This window comes from Barbus barbus (assembly GCF_936440315.1).
Source record: "Barbus barbus genome assembly, chromosome: 44".
Lineage (NCBI taxonomy): Eukaryota > Metazoa > Chordata > Actinopteri > Cypriniformes > Cyprinidae > Barbus > Barbus barbus.
Window position 1 is genome coordinate 17,847,550 of NC_136722.1, and position 27,627 is coordinate 17,875,176.

The following is a 27,627-nucleotide window of genomic DNA, read 5'->3' on the forward strand; positions in this document are numbered from 1 at the left end:
GGACGCGTCGCGAGTGGAGGTGACGTATTTCGGCGAGTGGAGGTGACGTATTTCCGCTCTTGAGTGGAGCTCCACTCACCTTTGCCCGGACCAACATGGCGGACGCGTCGCGAGTGGAGGTGACGTATTTCCGCTCTTGAGTGGAGCTCCACTCGCCCTATGTCTGCAGTTAGACCCTATTGCATTTCGCGGGAAAACTGCGAACTTGGCAACACGGCCAGGAAGTGACGTTGAGGAACGCGTCCTACGTAAGCGTGTGCGTGCCGACTTTCATCGGTGCTGTGGCGAACGAGCGCGTGTTGAACATAAAAGAAACATAAAATTCGCATTTACGCAGCACTGACAACGAAACGCACACAGGAGGGGGAAATTATTTAAAGGAGCAGTTTTCTCATTTAAAAGTAAGTACTTTGGTTTTCAGTAAGCCACTAGGTTTTAGCTTTTATGAGATAGCAGGATGGCCTGCAATGTGACAGCTCAATGATAACGTCACGCTGTCAATGAACTTCATGCTATTCTTTGGGTTAATAAATAAGTTGATTGCTGTTTAATGCGGTTTTGCTCTAATGGTTAAATGAGGAACATGTACATTACTTATGTGGTTAAATCTAAAAAGATCCATTGACGGTCACCTTGCAGATAATTATGTAAACGTATATACTTTGTCCAGAATTGAATTTCAGTTTTATGTAATATGAACGTCTATTTGTGCTAGTGTTTCTATTAATTATTTCTCAAGAAAATAATAATAATTAAAGTTAGGAGGAATTAGATGATTTCCGCCACGTGCATGTGAGCAGGAAGTGCTAAAGATCTTTGACCTTCAAGTGTTATATTTGACCTTCAAGTGTTCTCTAAAGAGTCCGGAATAAATATTTTTGCTTTCTATTGAGATATCAATTTATTAGCTACTTTACAGATAAGAAATAAAAATATTTATATTGTAATTCGTCCTTGCTGCGTTACAAAATGTAACTTCCTTGTAAGTAACGTTGTGTTCTGTAGATAAGAATAACATTGACATATTTTGTTAGTTCTTAGTGCTCTGCAAGAAGTGATTATTAATCTGATTTACAATGGAAGTCATTATTGACCATCTTCCATATCAGTGACTGATGCTGGTTGTGACTCTCACATGGTCTGCATCAGTCACAGCACACCCTTCTCTTTAGTGTGTTGCTCTCTGGGTATTTGACCATGTGCTTAAGGGAAAGATCTTCATTCATCCATGTTTAATCGAGCATGAACTGCATTTATGCTTGCAGGACTTAACAAAAAGGTGCCCCCCCCCCCCCCCCCCCCCAGTCACTGGGGCAGACATATAGATATCACATATCCAACAAAGTACTTTTTGCTTTATCGTAGCATCCGCCCTGTTATTAGATAACTTTGCTTGCAGAATAAATCAATCAGGGCTGACTTTGCATTAAAAAGTTTGGAATTTCAGGTTTTTGTATTTGATTTCAAACTTATGTATGTGTAATTGTTTTCCTCTTCAAAGTTGTTTTGTGTTGAAACATGATAAATGCTGGTTTGTGTTCAACAGCCTTCAAGTATCATCACGGACAGATCAGGCGTCATCAACAACAACACAATCTAAAATATGTCAACGGTTGTGTTTAGGTGTCCATTCATCTCAAATCTTTTTTATTAATCGGGATGTCCTGACTCATTCATTGGCCCTTCTGGGTTATTGTATAAGCAAGTCTTAACCGACAAACTATCCAGTGAATCTGCATGTCATTGTAGTGTTGCAAGACTGAAAATGCCGCCAATTGTTCTGTTAGGTTGTCAAATTAGTAGGAAGTTGCTAGTCTAACCACACATACAAACACTTCCTGTAACGCAAGACAGTTTTTGTAATTGGCTTAAATTACAAAAAGGAAAAACCTCAAAGTGGCATTATGAGGAAATATGTCTTGAAACCCAACTGTTTTGTGAACAGGTTTGACTAGTTTTTACAAAGATTACCTCACAACAAATGTTTTGTAACTTCCCTCTGTATTTATTTCGCTAGCTTTCTTTAGTTAGTATAAATCATTTAGTAGGCCACTAGATTTAAAGTACACAGTATTTCACAATTAGTAAATGTTTGTGGTGCACATGTTGCATTATCAACATTATATAATCTCCATATTGATTCTTATCGCTGCTTTAACTAGCTGTGGAGCCGTAGTAGAGGGTGGCTCCGGCTTTTGGATGGTGTTCAACAAATCAGACTACCTCTTTTTTTTTTCAGTGGATAAAAACATTTTTGGACTTTGAACAAGGAGGGCTGTGTTTATGAATTTGAGACTTCAAAAAGAGCACTTCGACTGAGTAGGAGCATGTTAGAAACTTTGTGTTGCTAAAGATATTTTCTATCCCTTTCATTTCAGATTCCATGGCAGAAACATTTGATCAGGCCAAAATGAAGTTTTCGAGAATAGTAAGTGCTGTTTTTGACAAACTTGTTGTCTTTAAAAACATATATATTTGAAGTACTTTAATACTTTATACTGTATATATTTCTCTGGAATTTGGAGACTCAATTTTTTCCCCCTCTGTTAATAGGTAAACAGTCGCTCGTACACCCGGTTCAATCAATCTCCGAATGCTGATGGAGAGAGCAGCCATGTGGAGGTGAAGCTTGCGGTGGATGGCGAGGAGGAAATGGATGGAACAGAACAAGAACATGTGCAAAGTGACACGTACACAAGATCCAGTCGTTCTGGGCCGTGGAACAAGTGGAGGATTCTGGTTTGGGTGGGTGGCGTGCTGGTCATCTTCTGTGTCGGTGAGTGTTTTTGCAGTTTATTCAGTTTTTTACTGTATTTGACTGAATATTAGGGATGGGACATACACCTACCTACCGATTTAATACTATCATGATACTTAGGTGCTGATACGATATATATATTGCAAATATTTTTTTTTTTTTTAAGAATTTCGATTCTACAAGTATTGTGATTCGTTATTGCTATGTTGCGATTTTTGTTTTTAACTCTAGACCATGGGAAAAAGTTTGATACACTTAATATACAGACTAAAAAAAACAGACATCTTAGCAGTCACTACTGCAATTCGATATTACAATTTACTGTGATTTTTGTTTGCTTATTAAAGACTAGACAATGGAAAATAGTTGATTATACCCTTAAAAGAGACTGTACATGAGTCATATTAACAAAAACAATGCATCACATCTTTCTAAACTTTTATTTCAGGAGCGTACACATACACAGTGTATATATAAAGGAACACTCCACTTTTTTTGGAAATAGGCTCATTTTCCAACTCCCCAAGAGTTAGAGCGGTGCTGCTCCAAGTCGAACACACTTATACATTTACAATACACATATACAAGCGCTAATTTCTCCCCTCCACCTCCTAGGAAAAATAAAATAATGGAATAAAAATCGATTCTGAGGTAAACCAATCAATTTTTAAATCTTTTTAAAAAGAATCGCGATAGGTGAATTGATTTTTATTTTTATTTTCTCCCACCCCTACTGAATATCAAGCAGTCATTATGTATTAATGGACACTTCGAAATCCATTTCAGTTTGTCCCAAACTCTTCTTTAATTCTTCCCAAATTCTGATTTCACATTTAAATAGCAGTCCTTTTTCCTTTTCTATGTCACAGATTAAATTTATCCAAATTTTGCCAAATTCTATGACATTCTACATCATACTGTAAATTCCATTTTATTACAGGATTCTGCAATTCCGTCCTCATTGTGGAAATCATACGCCATGTAAATATTAAGAAATGCAAATTAAAATATTGATATGACTAGAAATGAGTTAGAAGAGATATTAAATTTGTTGCTAGGGACAGTGGTCAGTTCAAAACCCCTGTGAGTGATCAACTAATATCAAGTATTTCAATGAGCTGTGTAATAAGTTGTTTTAAGATGTTATCAGTTTCTAGTGCTCATGTCAGAAACTACACACAGTTTTCCTTCTACTTTTTCCCTGTCCCAGGTTTACTCATTGGATACTCTGTCCACCGCAAGTCTGAGACTGCTTCCTTCGCTCAGGGAGATGTGACCAAGTGTGACCCTGAAGATTCACCTATTCAAGATTTTCCACCAAATTATCCACCTCCTTTGGATTGGAGTGACCTTGTTGCACTTCTGAATGATAAACTGTCATCTAAAGCCATTGAAGATAAATTAAGGTAACTGTAAATCATTGAATATTATTGCTAATTGGGAGCATTGTCGTTAAAACAATGAACAATTGTGATGGTATAACTTTAAAAGGATAGTTCACCCAAAAAAAATTCTGCCATCATTTACTCACCCTCAAGTAGTTCCAAACCTGTCTGAATGTCTTTGTTCTGCTGAACACAAAGGAAGATATTCTGAAGAATGTGGGAAACAGAACCGTTCTGGGGCACCATTGACTTCCACCATTAAGGTTTTTTTTTTCCTACTATAGAAGTCAATGGTGCCCCAAATTAGTCTGGTTACAAACTTTCTTCAAAATATCTTCCTTTGTGTTCGGCAGAACAAAGAAATTCATACAGATTTGGAACTACTTTAGGGCGAGTAAATGATGACAGAATTTTCATTTTTGGGTGAATTATCCCTTTAAGTGTGCACATCTGTTATGGAACTTCTCTGACTTTCTGTTCTTCTATTAAGTGAGTTTTCCCAGAATGTCCGTAAAGCAGGATCATCTGCAGATAACAAGTTAGCTGATAACATCCATTATAATTTCACGCAACTGAATATGGCCCCCTGGGTTGATGAACACTATGTGAAGCTACAGTTTCCTAACAGGTCAGTATCAGCTACATTACAGCAAAATAAAACCTCAAAACATCACAGTTACTACATAACAGCACTCTAAAACACTGCACAGCACAGCCACATGCTAACATGCACTTAACACTCTAAAAACATCTCAAAATACAATAAAAACTGTTTAGTAGCATGCTAGTAAGTGTGTAACGCTCTTAAAACTGCTTAGAACACAAAGAAAACCATACTGAGACATGCTAACAAGTGCATAACACTAAAAACTATTCTGAACACAATAAAAGCTGCATAGCAACATGCTAACAAATGCATAGCATGCTGAGAACACCATAAAACACATAGCAACATGCTAACACACATATAACAAACTACAGAAACTCTAAACACCGTAAAAACCAAATAGCAACTCGCTTACAAATACAAAACGTGCTAAAAACTGTCAGGACACTATAAAAACAGCTTAGCGTCATGCTGACAATCATATAACACGCTAAAACCACACTGAATACAATAACAAAACGCACATAACATGCTAAACACATCTGAACACAGTAAAAACCTAATTCAGCATGTTATCAGGAGTATAACGCAACTAAAAATCACTCTGAACATAGCATAGCAACATGCTAACAAATGTTTAACATTCTGAAACCTCTCAGAACTCTGTAAACCCCACGTGACAACACCTTAGCAAATGCAATCATGTTTTTTTTACAGCTTTCTTTGGATATGTTATTTGTAATTTGGACTGTATTTAACCCTAACAGCTCCAATCCAAACAAAGTGTTTTTTGGTGCAGTGGAGATTGGAAGGCCAAAAGGGTTTCTGGCTTACAGTGAAACAGGACGTAGAGAGGTGAGCCTTCCTCTTCCTCTGCAGAAAACACTTGTCTGTCTTAATTTTTCTTTTTCTTTTGTTAGTCAGCTTAGCTTATTGGTTGTTCCATAATTGACAACTTTTTTTTTTTTTTTTAAACAATTATGTTCACAGGGCAGAGTGGTCTATGCCAACTATGGTGAGCTTTCTGACCTGCAGAATAAAGAATACAGACTGAATCTAAATGGATCTGTTGTACTGATGAGAGCTGGAAAAATCAGCATGGCTCAGAAGGTGATTCATGAGTAACGGTTCATCTGACCTTGTAGTGTTTTCCTAGAGACTCGAGGCCAAATAACTGTTAATAGTAACAATCTGGTGCTTTTTGCTAGTGCTTATCAAATTGTTTGTCACCATTGTAGGTTATGAATGCAGCTAAAATGGGTGCCGTGGCAGCTCTGATCTACCCAGACCCAGCTGACTACAGAACAATGTCTTCGAATGCTGAAATTTATGGTCATGTAAGTTGTGCCAAAGAATGATGTTCATAAGTTTGAGTTTAGTTTGTTTATATTGATTTTGAGTTGAGCTGTTATTTACCTTTTTTTTTTTTTTTTTAATTGGTAGAGTAAAATGCAATTTATTTACTTTATAATATTGTCTTATATAAATATTTTATTTTATGTATATATGCACTTTTAAGAAGGCAATTTCTAAATTTGAAAAAAGGGATTAAATGTTAAAAAGGGATTAAATCAGTAAAATTTATTCACACATTCTGGTCTTTAATTATAGGCCCACCTGGGATCAGGTGATCCATACACCCCAGGATTCCCATCCTTTAATCACACACAATTTCCTCCTGCCAAGTCCTCTGGTCTTCCAGGAATACTCGCCCAGACAATCACTGCTAACATGGCACGCTTAATCTTTGAGTATGTTATAGGTTTTGGTTTACCTTGATCTTATTTTTTTTAAACCTATTTTAAGAAGCAAAGTTTGATTTGGTATTTTCAATTTCTCACAGAAAAATGGGAGGAGAAGAAGCTCCTAAAAGATTTAAGGGTGACTTCTCCGGTTACAAGTTGGGAAATGAGAGTGACAAAGTAACAATAGAAGTTAATAATAATCTAGCCGACACCAAGATCCATAATGTGTTTGGAGTTATCAAAGGATACGTGGACCCTGGTGAGTTTGTGCATTTTGCTTAAACACATCTATAGACTTAAGTTATGTGATCTAACTGTGGTGGTGTGAATCCGGCAGATCGTTATGTCGTGATTGGAGCACAGAGAGACTCCTTGACCTTGGGATATACCAAGTCTACAGTTGGCACTACTCTTCTGCTGGAGCTTGCGAGGGTTTTCACAGAGTTGAAGAAAGGTATGTCCTTACCAGAGGTCACGTTAATTGAAAATTTTTCATCATTTATGGAACAGTCACGGGAAAACAGATTGACAGATTACACTGAGGGTGATCGATTGTAACTTGTAGCTGTAATTACCACCCCTGTCCAGTTGGTGGCAAGTGCACTCCAGTGTGGTAGGAGAGCAAGGGATCATCATCCTCCAGAACAAAAATAAATCTGTCAAGTCTTTTGCTGTGCATTTTAATTATGCACAGGCGAGTACCCAGTTTAAGCTACAGCTATCTATCTCGCCACATTAAAGAACGCCAAAACGGTATTTATTGTTTGAATTTCCTAGTGAAATGGACAGAATTTGAAATCTGAGACTTTGTTTTATATCAAACGTAACAAAGCTTAGCCTATTGTGATTTATTGGATGGGAGGTGTACTATGTACTGTTCATTCAACAACTGAAAATAGCATAGACCAAAAGATTGATTGGGATTTAAGAATTAGTTGTTGTTTTTTTCAGAAAAATGAGAATCTATTAAAACCGAGACATTCGTGTTTTTTTTTTTGCCCTAGCATATTTAGTTATTTTTAGTAGGGATGCACGATATTATCGAACTGATATCGAAATCGGCAGATAATGACTTTAAATGTAAATATCGGCATCGGCCTGACATGCAAAATTATGCAGATATGTCTTGCCGATAAGGGGAAGGGGTTAACTCGCATGTGCTCAGGGTGTGCTAGCGATTAGATCACGTCAGCAATGTGGCTCATTCTTGAAGCAAAGTTTTGTCTGAATGATGAATAGATTGACTGTTTTGGATCGCTGCATTTAATGTGTGAAGGCATGTACAGAATGACGCGTTCGGTGTGGGATAGAGTAAACAGTTATAGCACAAGCAGGGGCAGCAGTGACAGCCTCCCCCAGGTCCTAATGCCCGTTCGGTAAGTAGTTTTAATAGTAGGGGCGCTGTTGGCCTACTTCTAATTAAATTAAAAGTAAAATAGCCTACACAAATAACATTTAGACTGTGTTTCTGATTAAATAAAGCAGTAATTGATGTAATAAAATAAGTATGTTTTGATTTAATGGTCAGAAGCTATAGCTTACATGAAAAAAAAAATCACAAACATGACACTTGTAAATTAAATAATTGTATATATACGGATTTATTCATTAATGTGTAACGTTTTATTTTTTAAACAAATCATGAGCTCTAAAAGATTTTCAGAATTTTTACAACTTTTGTTTTAGACCATCTACAAATGTTAAATCTTAAAATAAAATATTAGGGTTAACACTGCATCTTTCTGGGGGGGAAAAATGCAGCGATTGATATAGTTGATTTATATTTATTTTCAAAGCTTCAATGTACTGTTAAAAAACCTTTTATTATTTTTTATTTAATTCTAATAAATAAGTTCTTGTTAAAAACTAACCAAAATTAATAATATTTTGCTTATAATTTCTGCACAGGAGAGACTTGGTGTTGTTTCCAAACAAAAGGAAATATATCGGCATCGATATCGGCCAAAATGAGTTGAAAAAAATCGGCATATCGAATATCGGCAGAATTCCAATATCGTGCATCCCTAATTTTTAGTGGTCTCCACTGACACTGCGGGGTGTGGTGTTGAACATGAAAAGTGACACACGGTCTCTTCATGTGTAATCTTCAAAATAAATGCATGAGCCAATATGTTTGTCCTGTAGGTTCATGATTAAAAATTAAAATGTCAACAAAAATAAAAGCAATTAAATGTGTTGTTATAATAAAAATATGAAAATTAAATGATTAATAATAGATTATGAAGGAATTTTTTCGACCCTGTCCGTCTAAATGACGGACAATATTAATGTCTAAGTCTGTTTGTTGTGGCATGCGCTCACTCCTCAACCTCTTCACCATAGTTGGATTCAGACCCAAAAGAAGTATTGTGTTTGCCAGCTGGACTGCAGGGGATTTTGGAAATGTCGGAGTTACTGAATGGCTTGAGGTTTGTATGCTAATTGTCGTCTGTGCTTGGCTTGAATATTGGTACATAGTTTCATCTGAAATGCAGGTTTTGTAATGTGCTGTCTTTGTTATACAGGGATACTGGTCGTCACTGGACAGAAAAGCCTTTACTTACATCAGTTTGGATGATGTTGTTACTGGTAAGTTTATTGTGTTCAAATGTCAAACGTTTATTATAGCCTTAGGTTCACCAAATTACAGTTTGTTTTTTAAATGACAAAAATTGAGTCTTATATCGACTAGGGTTGTCACGATAAATGAATAGTGTTACGGTACCAAGTAGTATCAATTATAATTCTATTTGAGACTTTTCCTTATCCTCCTCTTCTCTTCCTCTTCTTTATTTGGCATGAAAGTATATGGGAATTTGAGCCCATAAATTGCTGGGACCCCAAGCTTGGCAGGATTGTCCCAAACATGCACATCAACTCATGCAAACTCTGATGCACACCAAGTTGCATCAAAATTGCACCTACTTTATAAGGGATTAATAATGGTATAACCATATGATCAGTAAAGTTGAAACTTGGCACGTAACACAAAGTTGAATTGGCTACATAAAACATATCTGCAGTCAGTCAGATTTCACTGGTTAATAACTTCAAATCTGAATTTCCAACCATGTAACACCAATTTTTTTTTTCAATTTCCTCTGCAAGTTTAGTAGTTTTTGCCATTCTCAGGCATTGCATTTTAACAAACTTCTAGTGATTTAATCAGATCAACATCAAAATCTATCATCAAAAAGACATAATGTCTGATCTGCCCCAAACTTCACGTTTGATAAGAGTCCTGCCTGAACACATGCCCATGCCCTTATTCAGTTATAGTCAAAACCACACCTCCTGACAACAGGGAGTTTGGCACATATAAATGACTTAGACACATTTCTCCTATATTTACCACTTTAAATGCATATTGCCCACTGTGTACGGTTTTCCTAAGGCCACCGGGTGGAGGTGGCTCTGGGTGTGAGGGCCTTTTCAATGCAGCTTTAATTAATCATCATTATTATTATTATTATTTGAATTTTTATACACTAATGTAATTCTATCTTAATTCTTTCATTTTAAAAGTAAATTTGAATAATTTACGTTTGCATTAACAAAAGTGCATATAGATGCTTAGGCACCCGAGAACTTTGGTAGCGCTAATTCAGTGGTGCCCAAGTTCGAGTTCTACTCATTCAGTTCCCAGTCCCATTTCCTACTTTTCTCCCTATTCTTTGAAATTTTTAGATGTGTTTCTCTTTCATCTACAGGTGCAGGTTCTTTTAGAGCTTCTGCCAGTCCTTTGTTGCACACCCTTCTGGAGAAGACCCTGGGAAAGGTCAAAATCCCAGGGTCAAGTTCAAGCCTTCTCCAGAGTTATGGTAGTGATTTGTGAGTAAAGCTGCTTTGATTTGTGTTTTAATGATGGAAATATCAATATAATTGTGATCGTTTCTGTGGTGAAATGCATGAATCTATTTTTGCGCTCAGTCTGAAACCCATGCAGATGGATGATGGTGCATATCCTTTCCTGGCCCTCTCTGGAATCCCATCCGTTTCTTTCAGTTTCGTCTCTTCTTCGGTAGGTGATTTATCTGCCTAAAGGCCCCGATATACTTCAAAAATAAGTTTTTCATTCTTCGTTTGGGGGCAAAAAGAAGTTTTAAAAGACTGAGCGACGGTATACTGTTTTTGAACATTCCAACACCCCTGCGCTGCTGGAGGTGGGCTGTAGATTTATGTACATGTCGCAACGATCGTGTGTCTGCCCTAAATACAACAACGATAGTGTATCTAGGTCTTTTATTAAACTGGATAAATTATTAAACATTTATATATTTTATGTGTTGTCATAATTTGATTTAAAAACAGGTTTATTATGGTATGTTCTTTTGGCATTTAATTTATTGTATACCTTTTTTAATTCGCTTTTGAAAGAACAACAACAGCAGCGGTGTAAAATTTATTTGAGAAACATGTATTTGGTACTTGCTACATTTATCTTTACTCTTTCATTTCATTCTTTTTATGGCTTTGGAAAACTTGCATCTGATGTTTCTCTACGTCGCTTTTTGCATTACTCTGGGTCGTCGACACCAAGCTTCATTGCAATTTCTTTCTAGGAATTAAATGCTTTCTCTGAACCTTTAAAGTCTCCCCGCGAGCGATTGTATGTGGATATATTTGTTGGAGTTCAGCTATTCGAGACAGTGTAGGCTAGTTATGTTGCAAGTGACTTGGAGATGTTGTTCTCCTGCCTGACCTTTGTTGAATGAGAAACGAACCGGGGAAAAAAAATTGCACGTCAAGGAAGGCCGAGTTACCGAAACCACCCACCGATTGCATAAACGCCACAGACCAATGGTAGCTCAAAGGTGTTTCAAACCCAAAACGAACTCCCCCAGAAAGTTCGCTTTGGTGGGCTGTATCGAACTGCCAAAAAGGACTCAAAACTGACTTCGTTTCGGCCTGATTTTTTTCGAAATGACGTCATATCAGTTCGTTCTTCGATTTCGTTTGAAGTATATCAGGGCCTTAATGCAATTAAAAAAAATGAATGCTTTTAATCATACGTCAAGACCCTTAAATAAATTCAACAAACCATTTTCTTACCATTCAAGCTCATCAGCCAGTGGTTTTTTGAGACTGCCAGCCCAAAAGGGTGCTCTATACATAAGTGTCATAAACAAAGAGTCATCCGATTGATTGCATACTCATTTTATGATGTTTTTCCAGCAGGCTGAACCATTTTTAGGCACAGATATGGATGAAAAAACTCATCCGTACCTCCTCACCAATAAGAAAGTGGTTGAGTTGTCAGTGTTTGCTGCTCAGATTGCTGGGCAGATGGCCCTTCGGCTCATCCATGACCACATCCTCAAACTAGATGTTACCAAGTATTCTGATGTGATCACCCACCACGTGAAGGCCATCATCCAGCGTGTTGACGCTCTCAAAAATGACAAGGTAATGCTTTTTGTCATGTGCATCGTTTTTGCAATGAGAAACAATAAAAAAACTTGATTCTCAACGTTCTTTTAACAGGTCGATGAAATTGAGTCTTTGTCAACGAAATGGCTGAATGCGGCAAAGAGTTCTTACGGTCGTGCCGCAGCCTCTCTAAATATTGACATAGGGAATACCGATCTGAATGACATGGAGATGTGTCGCATAATCAATAACCGCATAATGAAGGTGAAGTTGTTGTTCTCTAGGTCTTTCTAGGCTCATCTTGTATCGATGCTTGATGCATATTGGCCAATTTCTCATGTCTTTGTTGTTTTCTTCTTTTAAGGTGGAGCATAATTTTCTCTCTCCTTACGTCTCTTTGAGAGAGGTCCCGTTCCGCCACATTTATTTTGGTAATGGCTGGCAAACCACCACTGACCTGGAAAAGTACTTGGGTGATGTACAAGAAAATAAGACAAGCTTGAACATAGATGAGGTCCTAAACAAGTTCGCTCTACTCACCTGGACCATTCAAGGCTGTGCTAATGACCTGGCTGGAGATATATGGTCCTTAGACAATGAGATATAGTTTTTCACTGTTGCATCAACCAAATTGTCATTGGCTTTGCTTGAAAATATTTCTAGATACGTAAAAAAAATCCTGGCACTATGAAGTAGATCTGATTTGATTTGGAACAATGAATTTTGACTAAGCTTATCTTCAAAATTACTGAGATGACAGCTTTAAATTCAACTTTGGAAGTTCTTGTATTAAGAACTGTAGTGAGATAATGTTCTTATTGCATTATATATATCTATGTAATATATTATTATTGCAGGACTAGGGATAAATAATACAATATTTAATTGATAAAGAAATCAGAGCACAAGGTCATCAACTTTGCTTCTCTGCAAATTGTTCTAAGGTGCATGTCATTTCTGGTTTACCTTGAAAATGTTTTTCTCAGCCATGGCTTGTTATCAAGGTGCACATGTGCGTATAGAGTTAATTTTGTCCTCTGCTGCTACTTGGGAATTTTAGTCCGTTTCGCACTCCCATGTAAAACCCCAAATCAGCCTCTGTGACCAACTGAGGACCATACTGTATTTATTTCTTATTTATTTATCAGTGACAGTGTTCACTATAAAAGTGTCTTTTTTTTTTTTAATTATCGGAAGCAGTGCCTTCCATAATTGCGACGGTTATACTGTCAGTTCTTAAAAGCAGCATCTGCTAACAGAAATATGTTACCAACAGCTGGCATTAGAAATGTCTCTTGTTACAGGTGCTTGAGGAAATAAGCTCAAAAGCACCTGTTTTAATATTATGGAGCAGTTCCTTTTCTTTAAAGTTTTTTGAAGAAGAAAAGCCTAAAATTCGTAAAATTGAAACCAGAGCATAAAGCCATTTAACAACATGGCCTAGTTAAAGGATGATTTTATAAATTTCCTTATATTAAAGTATCTTTTTTTGTTGTTCTCGTTTGTCTGAAACTATTTGATAAATTGGCAAGGCTAGTTTCCATTTTGACCAAACTTGTGGGCTCAAGCATTTTTGTGACAACAGCATTTCTTTGTAACATTTATATTTCTATTCTAAATCCATTATCGGGAGCAGTGTCTTCCATAATGTGCAGTGTTCGAAGGTAGTTTTTGCCTACCGGCGTGTATATATCGAGGACAGTGATCCTCATATTTCACTGTAGGGTGGATCAGATTATCGGGAACAGTGTTTCCCATAGTTTTGTAAATATTTTTTATTGTGTTTTGTGTGGCTTTTTTCCTGCTTTGTAATAACTGTAATCTGAACAACTACTGAAGATGTGTGTTCTGTTTTGTTTTTCAGGTCAATTTCTTTTCAATGTTTCACTGGGTTTAAGATTTCACTTTTCTGGCCTGTTTCTGTTTCCAAAAATTGATATTCATTGTGTAATTTATAGAGCGGCTCTTCTAGATGTTTGACTTTTGGTTGATTATTTCTGTACCTGATCTTTTTTTTTCCTATAAGGCAGGTGTTAGAAAAGAGGATGTGGTCCTATCGCATAATAATTAGGATTTGATGTATGACTGATTCGCTTACTGCTGATTTTACATAATACTCTGCAACTGTCTTTTTTCCTCCTTGTGGCACTTACCAGAAAGTTAAAGAATATGTTCTGTCTTTCATAGCATGTAGACGTGCATGAAATAAATCTAAACTTCACCTATTGTTAAAAGCAAAGCAAAGTGTGTGTTTCAAGCCGAATGTGATGCTTAAAAGTTATTAGACCTTTCAATTTGTGCAAATGAATTGTTACTTCTAGACAAGCAGGGTTTGACTTATCAATTTCACATTTATCAAAATGAATAGGTGGTAAAATGGATTATTCAGATATGTCTAGATGTGGTGGGTGGTGGGGTAACCAGTTAAAACCATTTGATTGCTGTTGATTGTTAGAGTTGACGTATGTATCCAATATCTGACAACCTTTGCATTGGAATAAACTCTGGCATTGGAAGCATGTTTATTGCTGTGTAAGATTTTATGAATATTTTCTCACCTCACAAGACACTTTACAGGACTTGCAAGACTAGAGGAACAGATCTGTAATCATCTTAAATCTAATCTGGTGTATTTGTAACTTTAATAGTTTCAGGACAGTAATGTAGTGAATAAAGACTTTTCATTACACTTTAATGCAGTTCAAGTACACAGTAATGTAGTGACAAATCCCCACAATGCACCATGAAAACCAGCGAGTGTCGGATGCTTTTAATGTTAATGTTCACTGTTTAAGTCTTCTGAAGCCTGTAACAAAGGATTGGCGATATTATAGTAAATCATCTTAAAATGTGTCACCGTTAACACTGTAGTCATCATGAAGAACAGCTTCAATGGATAAAATAATGTCATTATTCACATATGCATGCTTAGATTCAGACATTATTAATTATATAGATTCATTGTGGAACCACAGTCATGAGGAAACCATCTCCCTCGCGCTCTCGTCTGTAAAATGCGCTATACCTTTAAGAAAGAGATCAATCCGTGTACCGAGGCTGAGAAGGATTACGACCGATGAGCAGCTAATTCTCTTTCTTTAAAAATGACTGTTTAAGAGGTAGGTAAATCATTTGACTTCGTTTGAAATATAATTTACTCAAAATTGCATGAAGGTGAGCTCGGACCTTCGGGAATCAATGCACCTTTGCGCTGCGCTAGCCATATGACTGCATCACTACAGAGCCTGTGATCATCATCAGTACCAGCCTTTAATGCCTGCTTGATTATCTATATATAGCGAGGTTACTTACGCTTGTTTGAATTAGCTTGTTATTTATGTCCGATTCTGTATCTGAATATAAAGAAGACAGTGGATGTGTCTCAAAATCTAGCGCGCTCCCTACCTAGACAGCATGGACTCAAAAACGCTATGGTTTCCACACGGGAAATAAAATAAAAGGATTTTATATTTCCTTTTAGATCGGTTCTAAATCAATTTTCGGGAAGATCTAAGCTAAATTTCCGTTAATGATGCTGTAATAAAATAAATAGGCTAACGGTGGTATCACATATGGCAAAACCGCTGCTGTTCAATAAATACTGTAATTTATTAATTATTCAGTTACATACAATAAACCGTTATAGCCCCAGCTCATTATCCCAACTAGGTGTATTAATATCTAATTCAGCTGGTGTGTTCACAGCTAAACCATTTAAAAATACTTTAAATAAACGTTAAAATATTTTAAAAGCTTCAATTTATTTTATATCAGCTTATTGCTTAAGCTGCATTTCTTCCATTTAGTCTAGTTTCACTTAATGTAGCCTGCTAAAATAATGAAATCTAAAAAAATACAACTAATAAAATGACAAAAACAACTAAATTACTCAAACTTTAACTAAAATGCTGAAAATTCTAAATATAAAGAAACAGTAATAGTATTTTAATAACACTGATTTTGATTCCTTACAGTGATTTGATTCTTTTGAATCATTCAAATTTGAATGCAGATCTGATCAATGAAGGCTATGATCTTTACACCAGCATGGGGTTTGAGTGTTTCTTGCATTATGAATGAATGCCTCATTGAATCATACTCAACCAATTTGTTATTACAGTTGTTCACAACCAAAACAATCGTAAATTAATTTGCATGTCTACTAATTTACAAATAGACAGAAACATCACAAATCACAACAAAGCACGATAGAAATGAACAAATGATATGTCCCAGTTCAAATTAAGATTCAAAACACTGACTCATTCAGTGATGGATGCGTATTCGGTCAGCTCGACCAATGAAATGCTCCTTCACAGCCTGGTCTTTATTGCTATTTGTTGTTTGTACTGTATTATCAAGGCATGAAAACATTCACTTGATTCAAAAGAGAACAGTTCAGTGATGATTCACTGGATGATGTTTAAAGGATTCACAATCAGTGATATCAGATGTTTGTAAAGACACATTGTAACAAGATTTTAACAGCTCACCTCCTTCTATGATAGTTAATCTCTGCAGTTATGCAGTTTGATGTTGACTAGTCAAGCAGCCTTGATTTGGCTCATATGTGCCTGTTGTGGCCCTGTCTGGAGCACAGGAGGACCGTCCCTGACATCAGCTTGTATTTAATGGACTTTTTCTGAAGACCTCGGGACTGACCTAAAACTTGGTAAGACCACTGGACAGCACTTTGCCATAAATTCCTAGACTGGGGTCATTAAAGTTTTTTTGTTCTCTAAACTTAGAATGTCCTGAATAAAAGACTGATTTGTGTGAATGGGTTATGAAATATTTAGGATATTGTTTCTATATGTGCTGTACATCTTTATGAAGCCGGTGTGAGTCTGTTACATGGTTTATTCTACAGTATCAGAGTTTCAAAGTGTGTACATTTCCACCCACCCTGCCTCCTACAACTATATTGCACATCCTCATAAATGTGTGTAGGGCATCTCTAGAAGGGAAAGGGATGCCATGTGGCGTTCTGTCTGCTCCTCTTAGTCATGCTCTAGTTGCCAAGGGTTACTGCGTCATTGTCATAGTTATGATGTGCTGCCATCACACTCAGTGGGTGATTTCTGATGGTTTAGGTGTTTGGTGAGAAAGTGTGAATAAATATGTTTATGGACATCTGTGGACAGTTTTAATTCTGGGTGTTTGACATGCTGTCAGGAGGCTGCATAATTCATCAGCAGCGAATGGGTCATCATGTCCTGATGTACAAGTCCTCAAAATAATCAATGTCGTTTTGACAGCCTCTCTGTATATTATACAGCTCTCTGGAATGGAATTGGTTCTGATAGTTAGGCTAATTGTGTATATTGTCGGTGTATATTTATGTTAAATCTATCTATCTATCTATCCATTCATTGTAGTGTAAATGCCCTGACATGCAATGTGGTATCATTTCCTGTCACTACAAAAATGGTGATAAATAAAAGCAAAAGGTCAGTCTGATAATGCTGACAATGATGTTGACATATGTCACTATGTTTTTTTCTTTATTGGGGTTGTGAGGCTAAGCAGTGACGGTAAGCACTTAGAGCACATTCAGTTTTATACAGCAATACTGCATTTAAGGATTGTGTTTGAGGTCTGCTGCACTCTTACTGCAGCTGCAGTGACTCAGCAAGAGAAAGCAAAATGCTGCTTCTGGAAAAAGCACTAATAATGGATGGAAATACCTTACCGTTAACAAGCTGTGAACTTCTTTTTATTCCTCTGACTGAGACTGGAGACTTAAGGAGATGAGACTGAGGATGGATGCTGACATGTTTGGAAGACAAGACCGGGCTGCAATTAACTGGATTTAAGGCACTGTCTGATTCATTCATCTAAAAGGGTGGGAATAATCTTTCACACTAATTCTCCGGAGGGTGGGCAGAGGTTTTGCAACAGAAGACACAAATTCACATGAGACTGCAACTATTATTTGGTCGAGGAATCAGGTTACTCACTTTATTCTTGACTTTAGCTTATAAAAGAGAGAGCTTTTGTAGCTGCTGATGGGAAGAAGAAGAATCAAACAAACGTATCTCACAGATTAGAGGAACCGCTCGAGAGTTTACATTGAAAACGGGACGCACCCCGAGGGAGTGCGGTTCACTGATACACACACTGCCTGAAAGCACTGCTTTCCATGCAGAAATGGCGGCGTTCTCTGAATACCAGCGGCACTATAATGTAAAAGATGAGGTAAAGGACGAGGTTTACTTTTTATCTACACAACAAAAAAGAACTGTATTTTTGTCTTGTTTTCCAATAAAAATATCTGAAAATGCTTCAAATAAGATAACTGTGGAGGATAAGATTGTTTATGCTTAAAACAATATGTCTAATGTTTTGTGTGTGCAGCCGGACGGTGGAGACATGCAGTCTGAAGAGGGAACGGAGTGGCTCATGGAGCTGCTCACCGACGTGCAGCTTCAGCAGTACTTCATGCGTATTCGTGATGAGCTCAATGTCACACGTCTCTCACACTTTGACTATGTCAAAAATGAAGACCTTGAAAAGATTGGCATGGGACGCCCAGGTGAGTGGGGTAGCGTGCATGTTTGAAGTGTGTAAGAGGAGTTTTGAATGTTGGAAAATGTATTTATTCATTATTTGTTTTAAATATTTTATTATTAATAATTATTTATATGTTTATTATTTATTTGGACTTATATTTTGATTGATTGATTTATTTAGACAGCACTGTATACTAATAAATATAATATAATATAAACGATTAGGTGAATATTATAGTACATTTTATTATATTGTATATTGAACATATTTATTATATTTAGACCTCCTGGCATTTTTTCTTGTATATCTGGCTCTGCAGGTCAGAGACGGCTGTGGGAGGCCGTGAAAAGGAGAAGGGCAATGTGCAAACGGAAGTCATGGATGAGCAAGGTATGGTGTGCATCCAGAAATTAAAAATGTCTGACTGTAGATAAAACTGACTTCGCTTCAGTCAAAAGGGGGAGTAATAGAGCCTCCCCTTCTCATCCATTTCTTGTGAAAAGAGCCACAAAACATCCCAGAAGAGTGTTCAATTTTGATGTGTTACCATGGCAACACTATTTCTTAAGATCAAGAAACCTTTCACATTTTACATCAGCTCTTGACCTTATCAAGTCTGAAGTAATTTGTGGAAGATTTCAGAGCCGTTTGAGGATCTGAGCTTCATATCGATAATCACAGATGTCTTCAGTTAAACATGACATGTTTAACTGAATTTGGAGCTATTGCATCTTTAAGGCATAGGCAGGTAGAATCACCCTCAGCCGTAGTCTCTGTGCTTGGGCCAGCAGGTGTTCACCGGGAAGCGGCCTGATTCTGATTCCCAGACCCCAGCGGTGTTCCGCAGCTCCTCCCCATCCTCAACTCAACCAGACAGTCAGCCAGCCAATCTCACCTGCCTCATCAGTGACAGAGATATCACGCTCTACGAGAAACTGGGAGACGGCTCCTTCGGAGTGGTGAAACGTGGAGAATGGCAGGCCCCGTCTGGAAGAGTGGTAGGAAAAAAGGAAAATAAGTAACACTAGTAATGATGAGATAGTAATGATAGTAAATATAATGCATAGTGTTTCTTCCTGTGCTGTAGCTGAGTGTGGCTGTGAAGTGCCTGAAGACAGACCTGTTGGAACAGGATGAAGGTCTAGATGACTTCATAAGGGAAGTTAACGCCATGCATTCCCTGGACCACCACAATCTCATTCGTCTCTATGGGGTTGTCCTCACACACCCCATGAAGATGGTGAGGAACGATAATTGAAGTACTAAAAATGGCATTCTGGAGTTTCTACACTAAATCAAACTGCTGTTCAAAAGTTTGAGGTCACTACGATTTTTTTATATGTATTAGAATGATTTCTGAAGGATAATAGGACACTGAAGACTGGAGTAATGGCTGCTAAAAATTCAGCTTTGCCAACAGAAATAAATTACATTTTAACGTATATTAAAGGTGGGGTAAGCGATTTCTGGAATGATGTTGACATTTGAAATCACCAAAACAAACACGCACCTACCCCAAAAGGATCTCGCCCATATTTTGATAGCTCCGCCCCACATGCATACAGCAACGATTAGTGAAACAAAGCAAAACCAATGATACTCACCTATTGAGAAGAAACAAAGCAACCTTGCCGCCCAATCGCAGGCCTTCCCGCACCTTGAGTTCTCTTCAGCGCTGGAAAGCTGATCCGATATTTACACGGGTCCTACTTCTTGCCCGTCTACACCGGACGCGAGCGGCGCAGCATGGCGTGACAAATAGAACTCATGCCACGTTCTATTTATGACATATTGACACAAATTTCAAATGATTTTCAACGGTCACTTTGTACAACGCGTACGGTGTAAACATGGTGTAAGCCTTCTTATGTTCCTCAGATCTTTCCTCTTTTGTTTTTATCCTCCATCTCTATCTTTCTGTCGTTGCTCGGCTCGGCTAATGTCTGTCCTGTGCACTGAGAGCTCTCTCATCTGCATCATGAGTAGACACGTCCCTTAATGATTGACTACAAGTTTGTTTTGGTACTCTGCCCCGACTCGTTTTCTAAAGCGTTTAGGTTTTTTTTAAATGCATACCCCACCTTTAAAATATAAAACTCTTGTTTTCAAATTGTAATAATATTTAGAAATATTACTGCTTTTACTGTATTTTTATCAAATAAATGCAGCCTTTGTAAGCATAAGTGACTTCTTTCAAAAACAACATTTTACACTCTACAAACTTTTAAACAATAGTATAAATGATGTTCCTTTTGTGTGAGCTATCATTTAAGCACTTTGTCCATTATTTTTGTGTTTCAGGTGACAGAACTTGCCCCATTGGGTTCTTTGTTAGACCGCTTGAGGAAGCGCCAGGGTCATATTTTGATATCAGTGCTGTGCCATTACACTGTTCAGATCGCCTGTGGCATGGCGTACCTGGAGTCCCGACGATTCATTCACAGAGACCTGGCTGCACGCAACATCCTTTTAGCCTCCAACGACCTCATCAAAATTGGTGACTTCGGCCTAATGAGGGCCTTGCCTAAAAACGATGATCATTATGTGATGCAGGAGCATCACAAAGTCCCCTTTGCCTGGTGAGAAGAGTAATATACCACCTTCCACTTACTATTAATTCCCTCGGCCCCTATATACATGCTCTGTGCGTTGCAGGTGTGCTCCAGAAAGCCTAAAGACCCGAACCTTCTCCCATGCCAGTGATACTTGGATGTTTGGAGTAACTTTGTGGGAAATGTTCACTCATGGACAGGAACCTTGGGTTGGACTCAATGGTAGCCAGGTATACTCTCATACCTGACCCTGAAATCTATTTTTCTGTAAGTAAAGTTGGTGTGACATTTGTATGTGTGTCCCTCTGTATAGATTCTCCATAAGATCGATAGGGAGGGAGAGAGGCTTATCAAACCAGAGGACTGTCCACAGGACATTTATAATGTCATGCTGCAGTGCTGGTCCCCCAAATCCGAGGACAGACCGACATTTGTGTCCCTCAGGGACTTCCTTGTGGAGGTAAAGTGTCGGGTAACAGCAGAGGGTGATACTGGATAGATAGAACATTCTTTTGTCAAGTTCTTGCACGTACACAAGAATGTCAAAACAATTATTGGTTGTTTTAATTAAGTCTTTCTAATTTGCTTATAGACAATGCCCACCGACATGAGGGCACTGCAGGACTTTGATGAGCCAGACAAACTTAAAATTCATGCTAACGACATCATCACCGTAATTGAGGGAAGGTGAGGACATATTTTGGTGGTTTTGTCAATTTGTTTTTTGTTCAGGCAGGTTTGACATAAGACTGTATCATGTGGTCACTGTCAACCTACAGTTCAGGAAAGAAAATAATAAATAAGGATGTTGACATAAGCTTGTTCATGTAAGTTCATTAAAATTAATATTTTATAATAAGATTAATAGAATCTATTGACAGCTCTAGTTGTTAACACACACAAAAACTGCATATAATTTTGCCATATATATTTTATATATATATATATATATATATATATATATATATATATATATATATATATGCTACAGTATATGTATAATATTTGCTATATAAAGTGTTCATCTCTCTTTTTCCTTCCTTTCTTACCTTATCTTAATAATTTGTTTTTGTACAATGCTAATATAAAAAACAGTTATTTAAATACATTTAATTATTTGGATTCCTTTATAAATAAAATTATTTGTAAGAACTCCTTAAAGTAATAAACTTCGATGTGTAGGTGTCCTGCACCGTTTACGCTATAAACATGAATGCTGAACAGCCACATTTACAACAAAGGTTTGAATCTATTTTTAAACCTTTTTTTCTATGCTGCAGAGCAGAGAACTACTGGTGGAGGGGTCAGAACAGGCAGACCCTGAAGGTAGGACAGTTCCCTAGGAACGTGGTAACCTCTGTGGCCGGTCTGTCTGCTCACGACATCAGCCGACCTCTCAAGCACAGTTTCATCCACACAGGCCATGGAGACACAGACCCTCATCGTAGCTGGGGTGCCCCTGACAAAATTGATGAGTAAGATACCATGACCATTTATGAGTGACCTTTTGACAGACTCTAAGGAATATTGATCTCTCAGGGAACAGACTGCTTTACTTGTGTTAACCACTAGAGAGCAGCAATATATCATTCTAAACTATATTTTATCTGCACTGGTTTTGTGTTCATTCAAAAATTATATATATATATATATATATATATATATATATATATATATATATATATATATATATATGCACACACACACACACACATATATATATATGTATATATAATTTTCCCCTCAATAACTGTTGTTTTTAGTTGAAGATCATTTAGTCCTTGAAACATTTGAAATCACAAAACGAATCATGGTTAATTAATATATAAAATCTTCCAGTTTCTGCAAATACAAAAAGAAAACACAGCAGAATTTACAGTAGAAATACAGAAAATAGCCTGTTTTGAGAAGCCTTAGAATATTGTTTTATATATTATATTATATTATGTAAGAAATAATTTTCAGTTTACTTCTTTATTTTATGTTTATTTTTTTAGCTTTTAATTTTAATTAGTGGGCCCCGGCCCCCTTGTTGGGAACCACTAGAAAACTGTATCTTGTGAAAATATAAAGAGGTGGATTTTGTTATTTATCCAGTGTGCTTTGTGTTCAGTCTGTACCTTGGTAATCCCATGGACCCACCAGATGTTCTTGGCATGGACTCCAATGCAGCCAAGCCCACTAAACTTCCAAACCGGTCTAAAAGTAAGCAACCATATCAGCAACCATTTGATCTTGTTGAGTTGGGCTGTTCTGTTCTTCTTCAGATTCACCACTTCTGTCTTTTGCTCTGCTCATCTTTTTTTTTCATTTCTGATCTTTTCTGCTTAAACTGTTGTGTCAGAACAACCTCCTCCTAGACCTCCTAAACCAGTCGTTCTTCTTAAGAGTAAGAACCATTTCTCTTCTTCACTGCAATCACCGCATTACAAAAGCAAATTTCCTAAAGTTTTGCCCGATGGCTTGTTCCCAGAACCATTTTACGACTCTGTGCTGGACGACGATGATGATCTGATAGTGACGGGCGTGAAGAAGCTCTCTCTTAAGACTCCCACATACCTGAGTTTGCGCCTCCGCCCTTGGGAAAGCACTAGTCCAAGCGACCGCCTTAGCGAAGTCTCGCTCATTGACTTTGGTGACGATAGTTTCAGCTCTACATCACCTTCCCCCATTACCGAGACACCCAACCCCAGCACAGCGAAGCCACCTGTGTCCTACGCCGCTTCCATCTTGGATATGGCGCCGCCACAGAGCCCCAATCGAGCCCTTCCAAACCCCATGCACCCTACTCCAGTGGTGGATTGGGACATGCGACCCCTGCCTCATCTTCCGGCATACGACGAGGTGGCTGTTGAGTGTGCAGAGCAAGAAGACATGGAAGTAAGCTCCATAAATGCATCTGTGTCACAGGAAGACGTAGTGTCCGAACAGACACAATCAGAAGATGGCGATAAAATCGATGGTAAATGCAACATTGAGGACAATCTCTTTCTACCAACCAAGCGTGCTGAGGAAACACAATCCTTTTCACAATCAGCAGACATCTTCAAGGAGCTACAAAGGGAGGTGATGGTGAAGCTTCGGGTCCCTCCAGCCGGACGTTCCCTCCCTTCTTCACCGCTACTGACTCCTTCAGCTCTCACGCCACACCGCCAGATCATCCTGCCCTCCTCCTATGAGGACAAGCCTCAGATCCCTCCAAGAATCCCCATCCCGCCCATGCGGCCCTCTAAGCGGGCAGGAATATACGGCAGCAGATTGTCAGTTTCTCTTGGAGACAATGAAGACGGGAGCCGATGTCCACCTCAGATACCCCCAAGGGATCACGCTCTATCTCAACCCAACTCTCGGGCACCGAGCCCCATGGCGCCACAAGGCGGCTCCCCTCAGCAAAGGTCCAGCCTCTGTTGTGTTGGATCTCTGGGTTCCTGCTTGTCGCCGTCATCGTATTCTTCCGCACCATCCAGCTCCTCCACCCTGTCTTCTACGTCCACGGCCACCACTACAAGTTCTCAGTACGGCTCTACTCAAGCGGCCCAGACTCCAGCCAAGAGTCCTTGCATCCTTCCTATCATGTACGGTGGTGTGAAGGCCAGCAGCACTCATTACTACATGCTACCTGAGAAACCGGCATACCTGGACAAGTATGACAGGTTCTTAAGGGACTCTGAGGGAAACGAGAAAAAAACTACAAATATGGCCACTGTGAGACCCATGGTTCAGCAGCAAGTTAACAAGCCCAATGCCTCCCCCAGCCAAACCAGTGGGACCTCCAACAGTTTTGCCTGGCCCAGCACCACCCAAGCAGATGCCTACAACCTTGTAACGCTCCAACAAGTAAGCAACTCAATATGCTCTCACCATTGGCTACTCAATGATGTCATGGTATTTTGAGATAACCGATTGGGTGTTTCTGTAGGTGCAGGAGGCAGTACATGGAGTGACTGTAGAGGAGTGTCAAACGGCCCTTCAAGCACACGGCTGGAACGCTCAGGAGGCCGTGAAATATCTGAAGGTATCTGCGTGCTTCTTTTCAGACTCAAAATAGGGAGGTACTCGTGGATAATAAAAGAGCATTTACACATATATTGATTCCTGATGTAGGTGGAGCAGTTGTTTCGACTGGGTTTGAAGGCTCGGCCTGAATGCTTGGAAGCTCTGGAGAGATGTAGCTGGAATCTGGAGCAAGCCAGCATCCAAATGCTGGACTCTTACGGTTCATCTAGACATAGGTAGTATGTGATAATTAAATGGATCAAAAATTTAAATTGTCACCAATTACTTGCGCTATTGTCAACTTCTGTGGGACATAAAAAAAAGGCCATTTAAAACATGTCTCTTGTTTTAGAGATGAAGTCCAGTGTTGTTTTGGACCCCATTGACTTTCATTGTAAGGAAAAAACTCCTTGTTATGCAGAAAAAATAAATTAGAAAAATATATTCATCATCTCACTTATATCTCTCTGATTAGTGTCAGGTTCTAATGGCAGGATGTAGAAGAACTGATCTCTGCAGCTAATAAAAGTTGAGTTTCATCTACAGCTCATTGACTCTGGACCACTAGATATTTGCAGGTCATTTGAATATTCATTGCTTTACTGCTTATAATCAATGCAAGACAAATGCAAAGTTCACTTACTTGAAGTACAACGGAGCAATGTGAACAGTCGAACCATGTACATCAGATTGTGTTTTATATATTTGCTTAAGTTTTAAAGTAGAGAAAAGTGTGCGTTTCACAGCATCATATGTGACTTTCAGCCTGTAAAATGTTTGTAGTTTATTTATTCAGAATATTTTATCCTGGGGCATAGGGGATAATCTGAAAATTGGAGACACAATGTGAATTTTATGAGCACTGCTAATGAATATTAATTGAGTGACATGAGTTGTAATGGTCACAATGCCACTGATTCTATGTAAAGACATTGCAGGGTATACTATAGAGACACAATAACCTTTTGAATGGATATATTGACCATTAAGGTGTGGTCACATTTACAGTTGTTCTGTAGATTTTCATGGGCTAAATCTGTAATTTCAAAAGGAATCAACATGACCAGGAATTTCACATAAGAAAACACATTAGAAAGCTGCTTGGTGTAAAAGTGACTCCTGTGTGCATTTCACAGAAACTTTGCTAATGTGACCGCATCTTTATGCTCCTATTTATGCATAATGCTCATACATCTGTTAACTCTCACACATGATGTTGCATGCAGATCACAGGCCTTGTTGTTTCTTATTTAAGCCTTTACTAGTTTTTCATTCATTTGATTCTATTCAATGATGTTATAATTAGTCACAGCCTTGGACGGCACAGCCACAGATCACGCACAGTTGGTTATATTTTTAAATAATTTTAGATGGTCTCAGGATGATCTCTTCCCTTCTAACTGGGTGGTTCTTGGCCAAAATAAGCTGGGATGAGGATGAGATACGTCAGTGTTTTGTGTAGCCAGATATATGTTCCATGTGCCATGATGACTGCAGACAATACATTTATCAATGCACCTATTATATTATTAATTTCCTTGTTAGTTGTTGGTCTTCATTGTCTTTTTGATCAAAGGAACACTTAAGACATAATGTTACTGTTCTCAGTTGTTGATTTAGCTTACTTTTAAGTAAGTGGAACTTTGAACTCCATTACGTATTTTGCGATTTTGCTCAGGTTCATAAATCACAGAAACTTCACTTAGGCTCTGTGTGAAGATGGGAAGTTTGTGTTGATGAAATTACCTTATCTGTTACATGAATGGAACTGAATAACATCTTTTTTATGTGCATTTTTCTTCTGTCAGAACATGTCAACCGTATGTCACACACAGACGTCTGGCTAAGCAAATTGAGGCTTCTGCTTTGTGCTCTGTAATTTTCATCTGCCTCTTGTCCAGATGCTCAGTATTGTAGTTATATTTTACCTGCACTGGTTTTTTGTTCATGTCAATGCAATTGCTGTTGCAATTCAGTTTTTGGAATATAGCCTGTGTCAGTGCTCACGCATCCCACTTATTCTAAAGTGAATGGCAGAATGCTGGGCTTACTGTAAAAGCTTTATAAATGTTTGTTGTATAATGATCTATCTGTATTTTTGTATGAAGTAAATATTTAAAACTGCTGTAGTTGGAATTTCATTATTTCACCTGTCTTTCACCTGATCTTGAACAATTATGGCTGCATTCAACATCAAATGCTGAACATAAGATCCTTATTAAATCAAGCGGGACTCATTTAGCTTGGAAGTACGGGCCCACTGAGCCTTGAAGTGGAGCTGCACCATTAGACCCACTGTGCCTTGAAGTGGAGCTGCACCATTAGACCCACTGAGCCTTGAAGTGGAGCTGCACCATTAGACCCACTGTGCCTTGAAGTGGAGCTGCACCATGAGGCCCACTGAGCCTTGAAGTGGAGCTGCACCGTGAGGCCCACTAAGTCTCGAAGTGGAGCTGCACCATTAGACCCACTGAGCCTTGAAGTGGAGCTTCACCATTGTGCCCACTTAGCCCAGAGGCATAGCTACACCATGAATTTCCCCAAGAGTCATGACAAGCCTTATAGAACATCTACACAATGTTAGAATGTACAGGCCTTGGTGGTATCTAAAGAATATAAATATATTTCTGTAAAATATAAAAAGTAGAATAAATTATTTAACTTAATTTTTGTAAAATTTGTTGTTAGTTTATAAGGCATC

General features: G+C 38.2%; 2 protein-coding genes across 7 annotated transcripts; both read left to right on the top strand.

Annotated features, from left to right (window-relative positions):
• Positions 1–232: 232 nt before the first annotated feature.
• LOC306863185 (transferrin receptor protein 1-like) lies at positions 233–14,400 on the top strand. Of its 3 annotated transcripts, none has more exons than XM_079406405.1 (18): positions 233–401; positions 2,379–2,428; positions 2,554–2,776; positions 3,969–4,164; positions 4,634–4,771; positions 5,518–5,605; positions 5,741–5,860; positions 5,989–6,087; positions 6,362–6,501; positions 6,594–6,754; positions 6,833–6,949; positions 8,839–8,924; positions 9,021–9,084; positions 10,206–10,326; positions 10,426–10,516; positions 11,671–11,901; positions 11,980–12,129; positions 12,230–14,400. In XM_079406405.1, exons 2-18 carry the CDS (start codon positions 2,384–2,386, stop codon positions 12,470–12,472), a joined length of 2,313 nt encoding a protein of 770 aa, XP_079262531.1. In that variant the 5' UTR covers positions 233–401; positions 2,379–2,383; the 3' UTR covers positions 12,473–14,400. The 3 variants fall into 3 exon arrangements, with proteins under 3 accessions (XP_079262531.1, XP_079262530.1, XP_079262529.1); XM_079406404.1 differs by having other exon boundaries at positions 255–401; positions 11,674–11,901; positions 12,230–14,389; XM_079406403.1 differs by lacking the exon at positions 233–401 and having other exon boundaries at positions 2,286–2,428.
• Positions 14,401–14,902: 502 nt separating this feature from the next.
• On the top strand, positions 14,903–27,052 carry LOC306863369 (activated CDC42 kinase 1-like; the record flags this gene model as incomplete). Of its 4 annotated transcripts, XM_079406663.1 has the most annotated exons (15): positions 14,903–14,984; positions 18,223–18,400; positions 18,698–18,768; positions 19,170–19,376; positions 19,466–19,618; positions 20,680–20,957; positions 21,034–21,160; positions 21,244–21,390; positions 21,523–21,617; positions 22,211–22,405; positions 23,044–23,135; positions 23,275–23,319; positions 23,404–24,767; positions 24,850–24,945; positions 25,035–27,051. In XM_079406663.1, the coding sequence occupies 14 exons, from the start codon at positions 18,238–18,240 to the stop codon at positions 25,164–25,166; spliced, it is 3,165 nt and encodes a 1,054-aa protein (XP_079262789.1). In that variant the 3' UTR covers positions 25,167–27,051. The 4 variants fall into 4 exon arrangements, with proteins under 4 accessions (XP_079262789.1, XP_079262790.1, XP_079262791.1 ...); XM_079406664.1 differs by lacking the exon at positions 23,275–23,319 and having other exon boundaries at positions 14,914–14,984; positions 19,149–19,376; XM_079406665.1 differs by lacking the exon at positions 23,275–23,319 and having other exon boundaries at positions 14,919–14,984; positions 25,035–27,052.
• Positions 27,053–27,627: the final 575 nt, after the last annotated feature.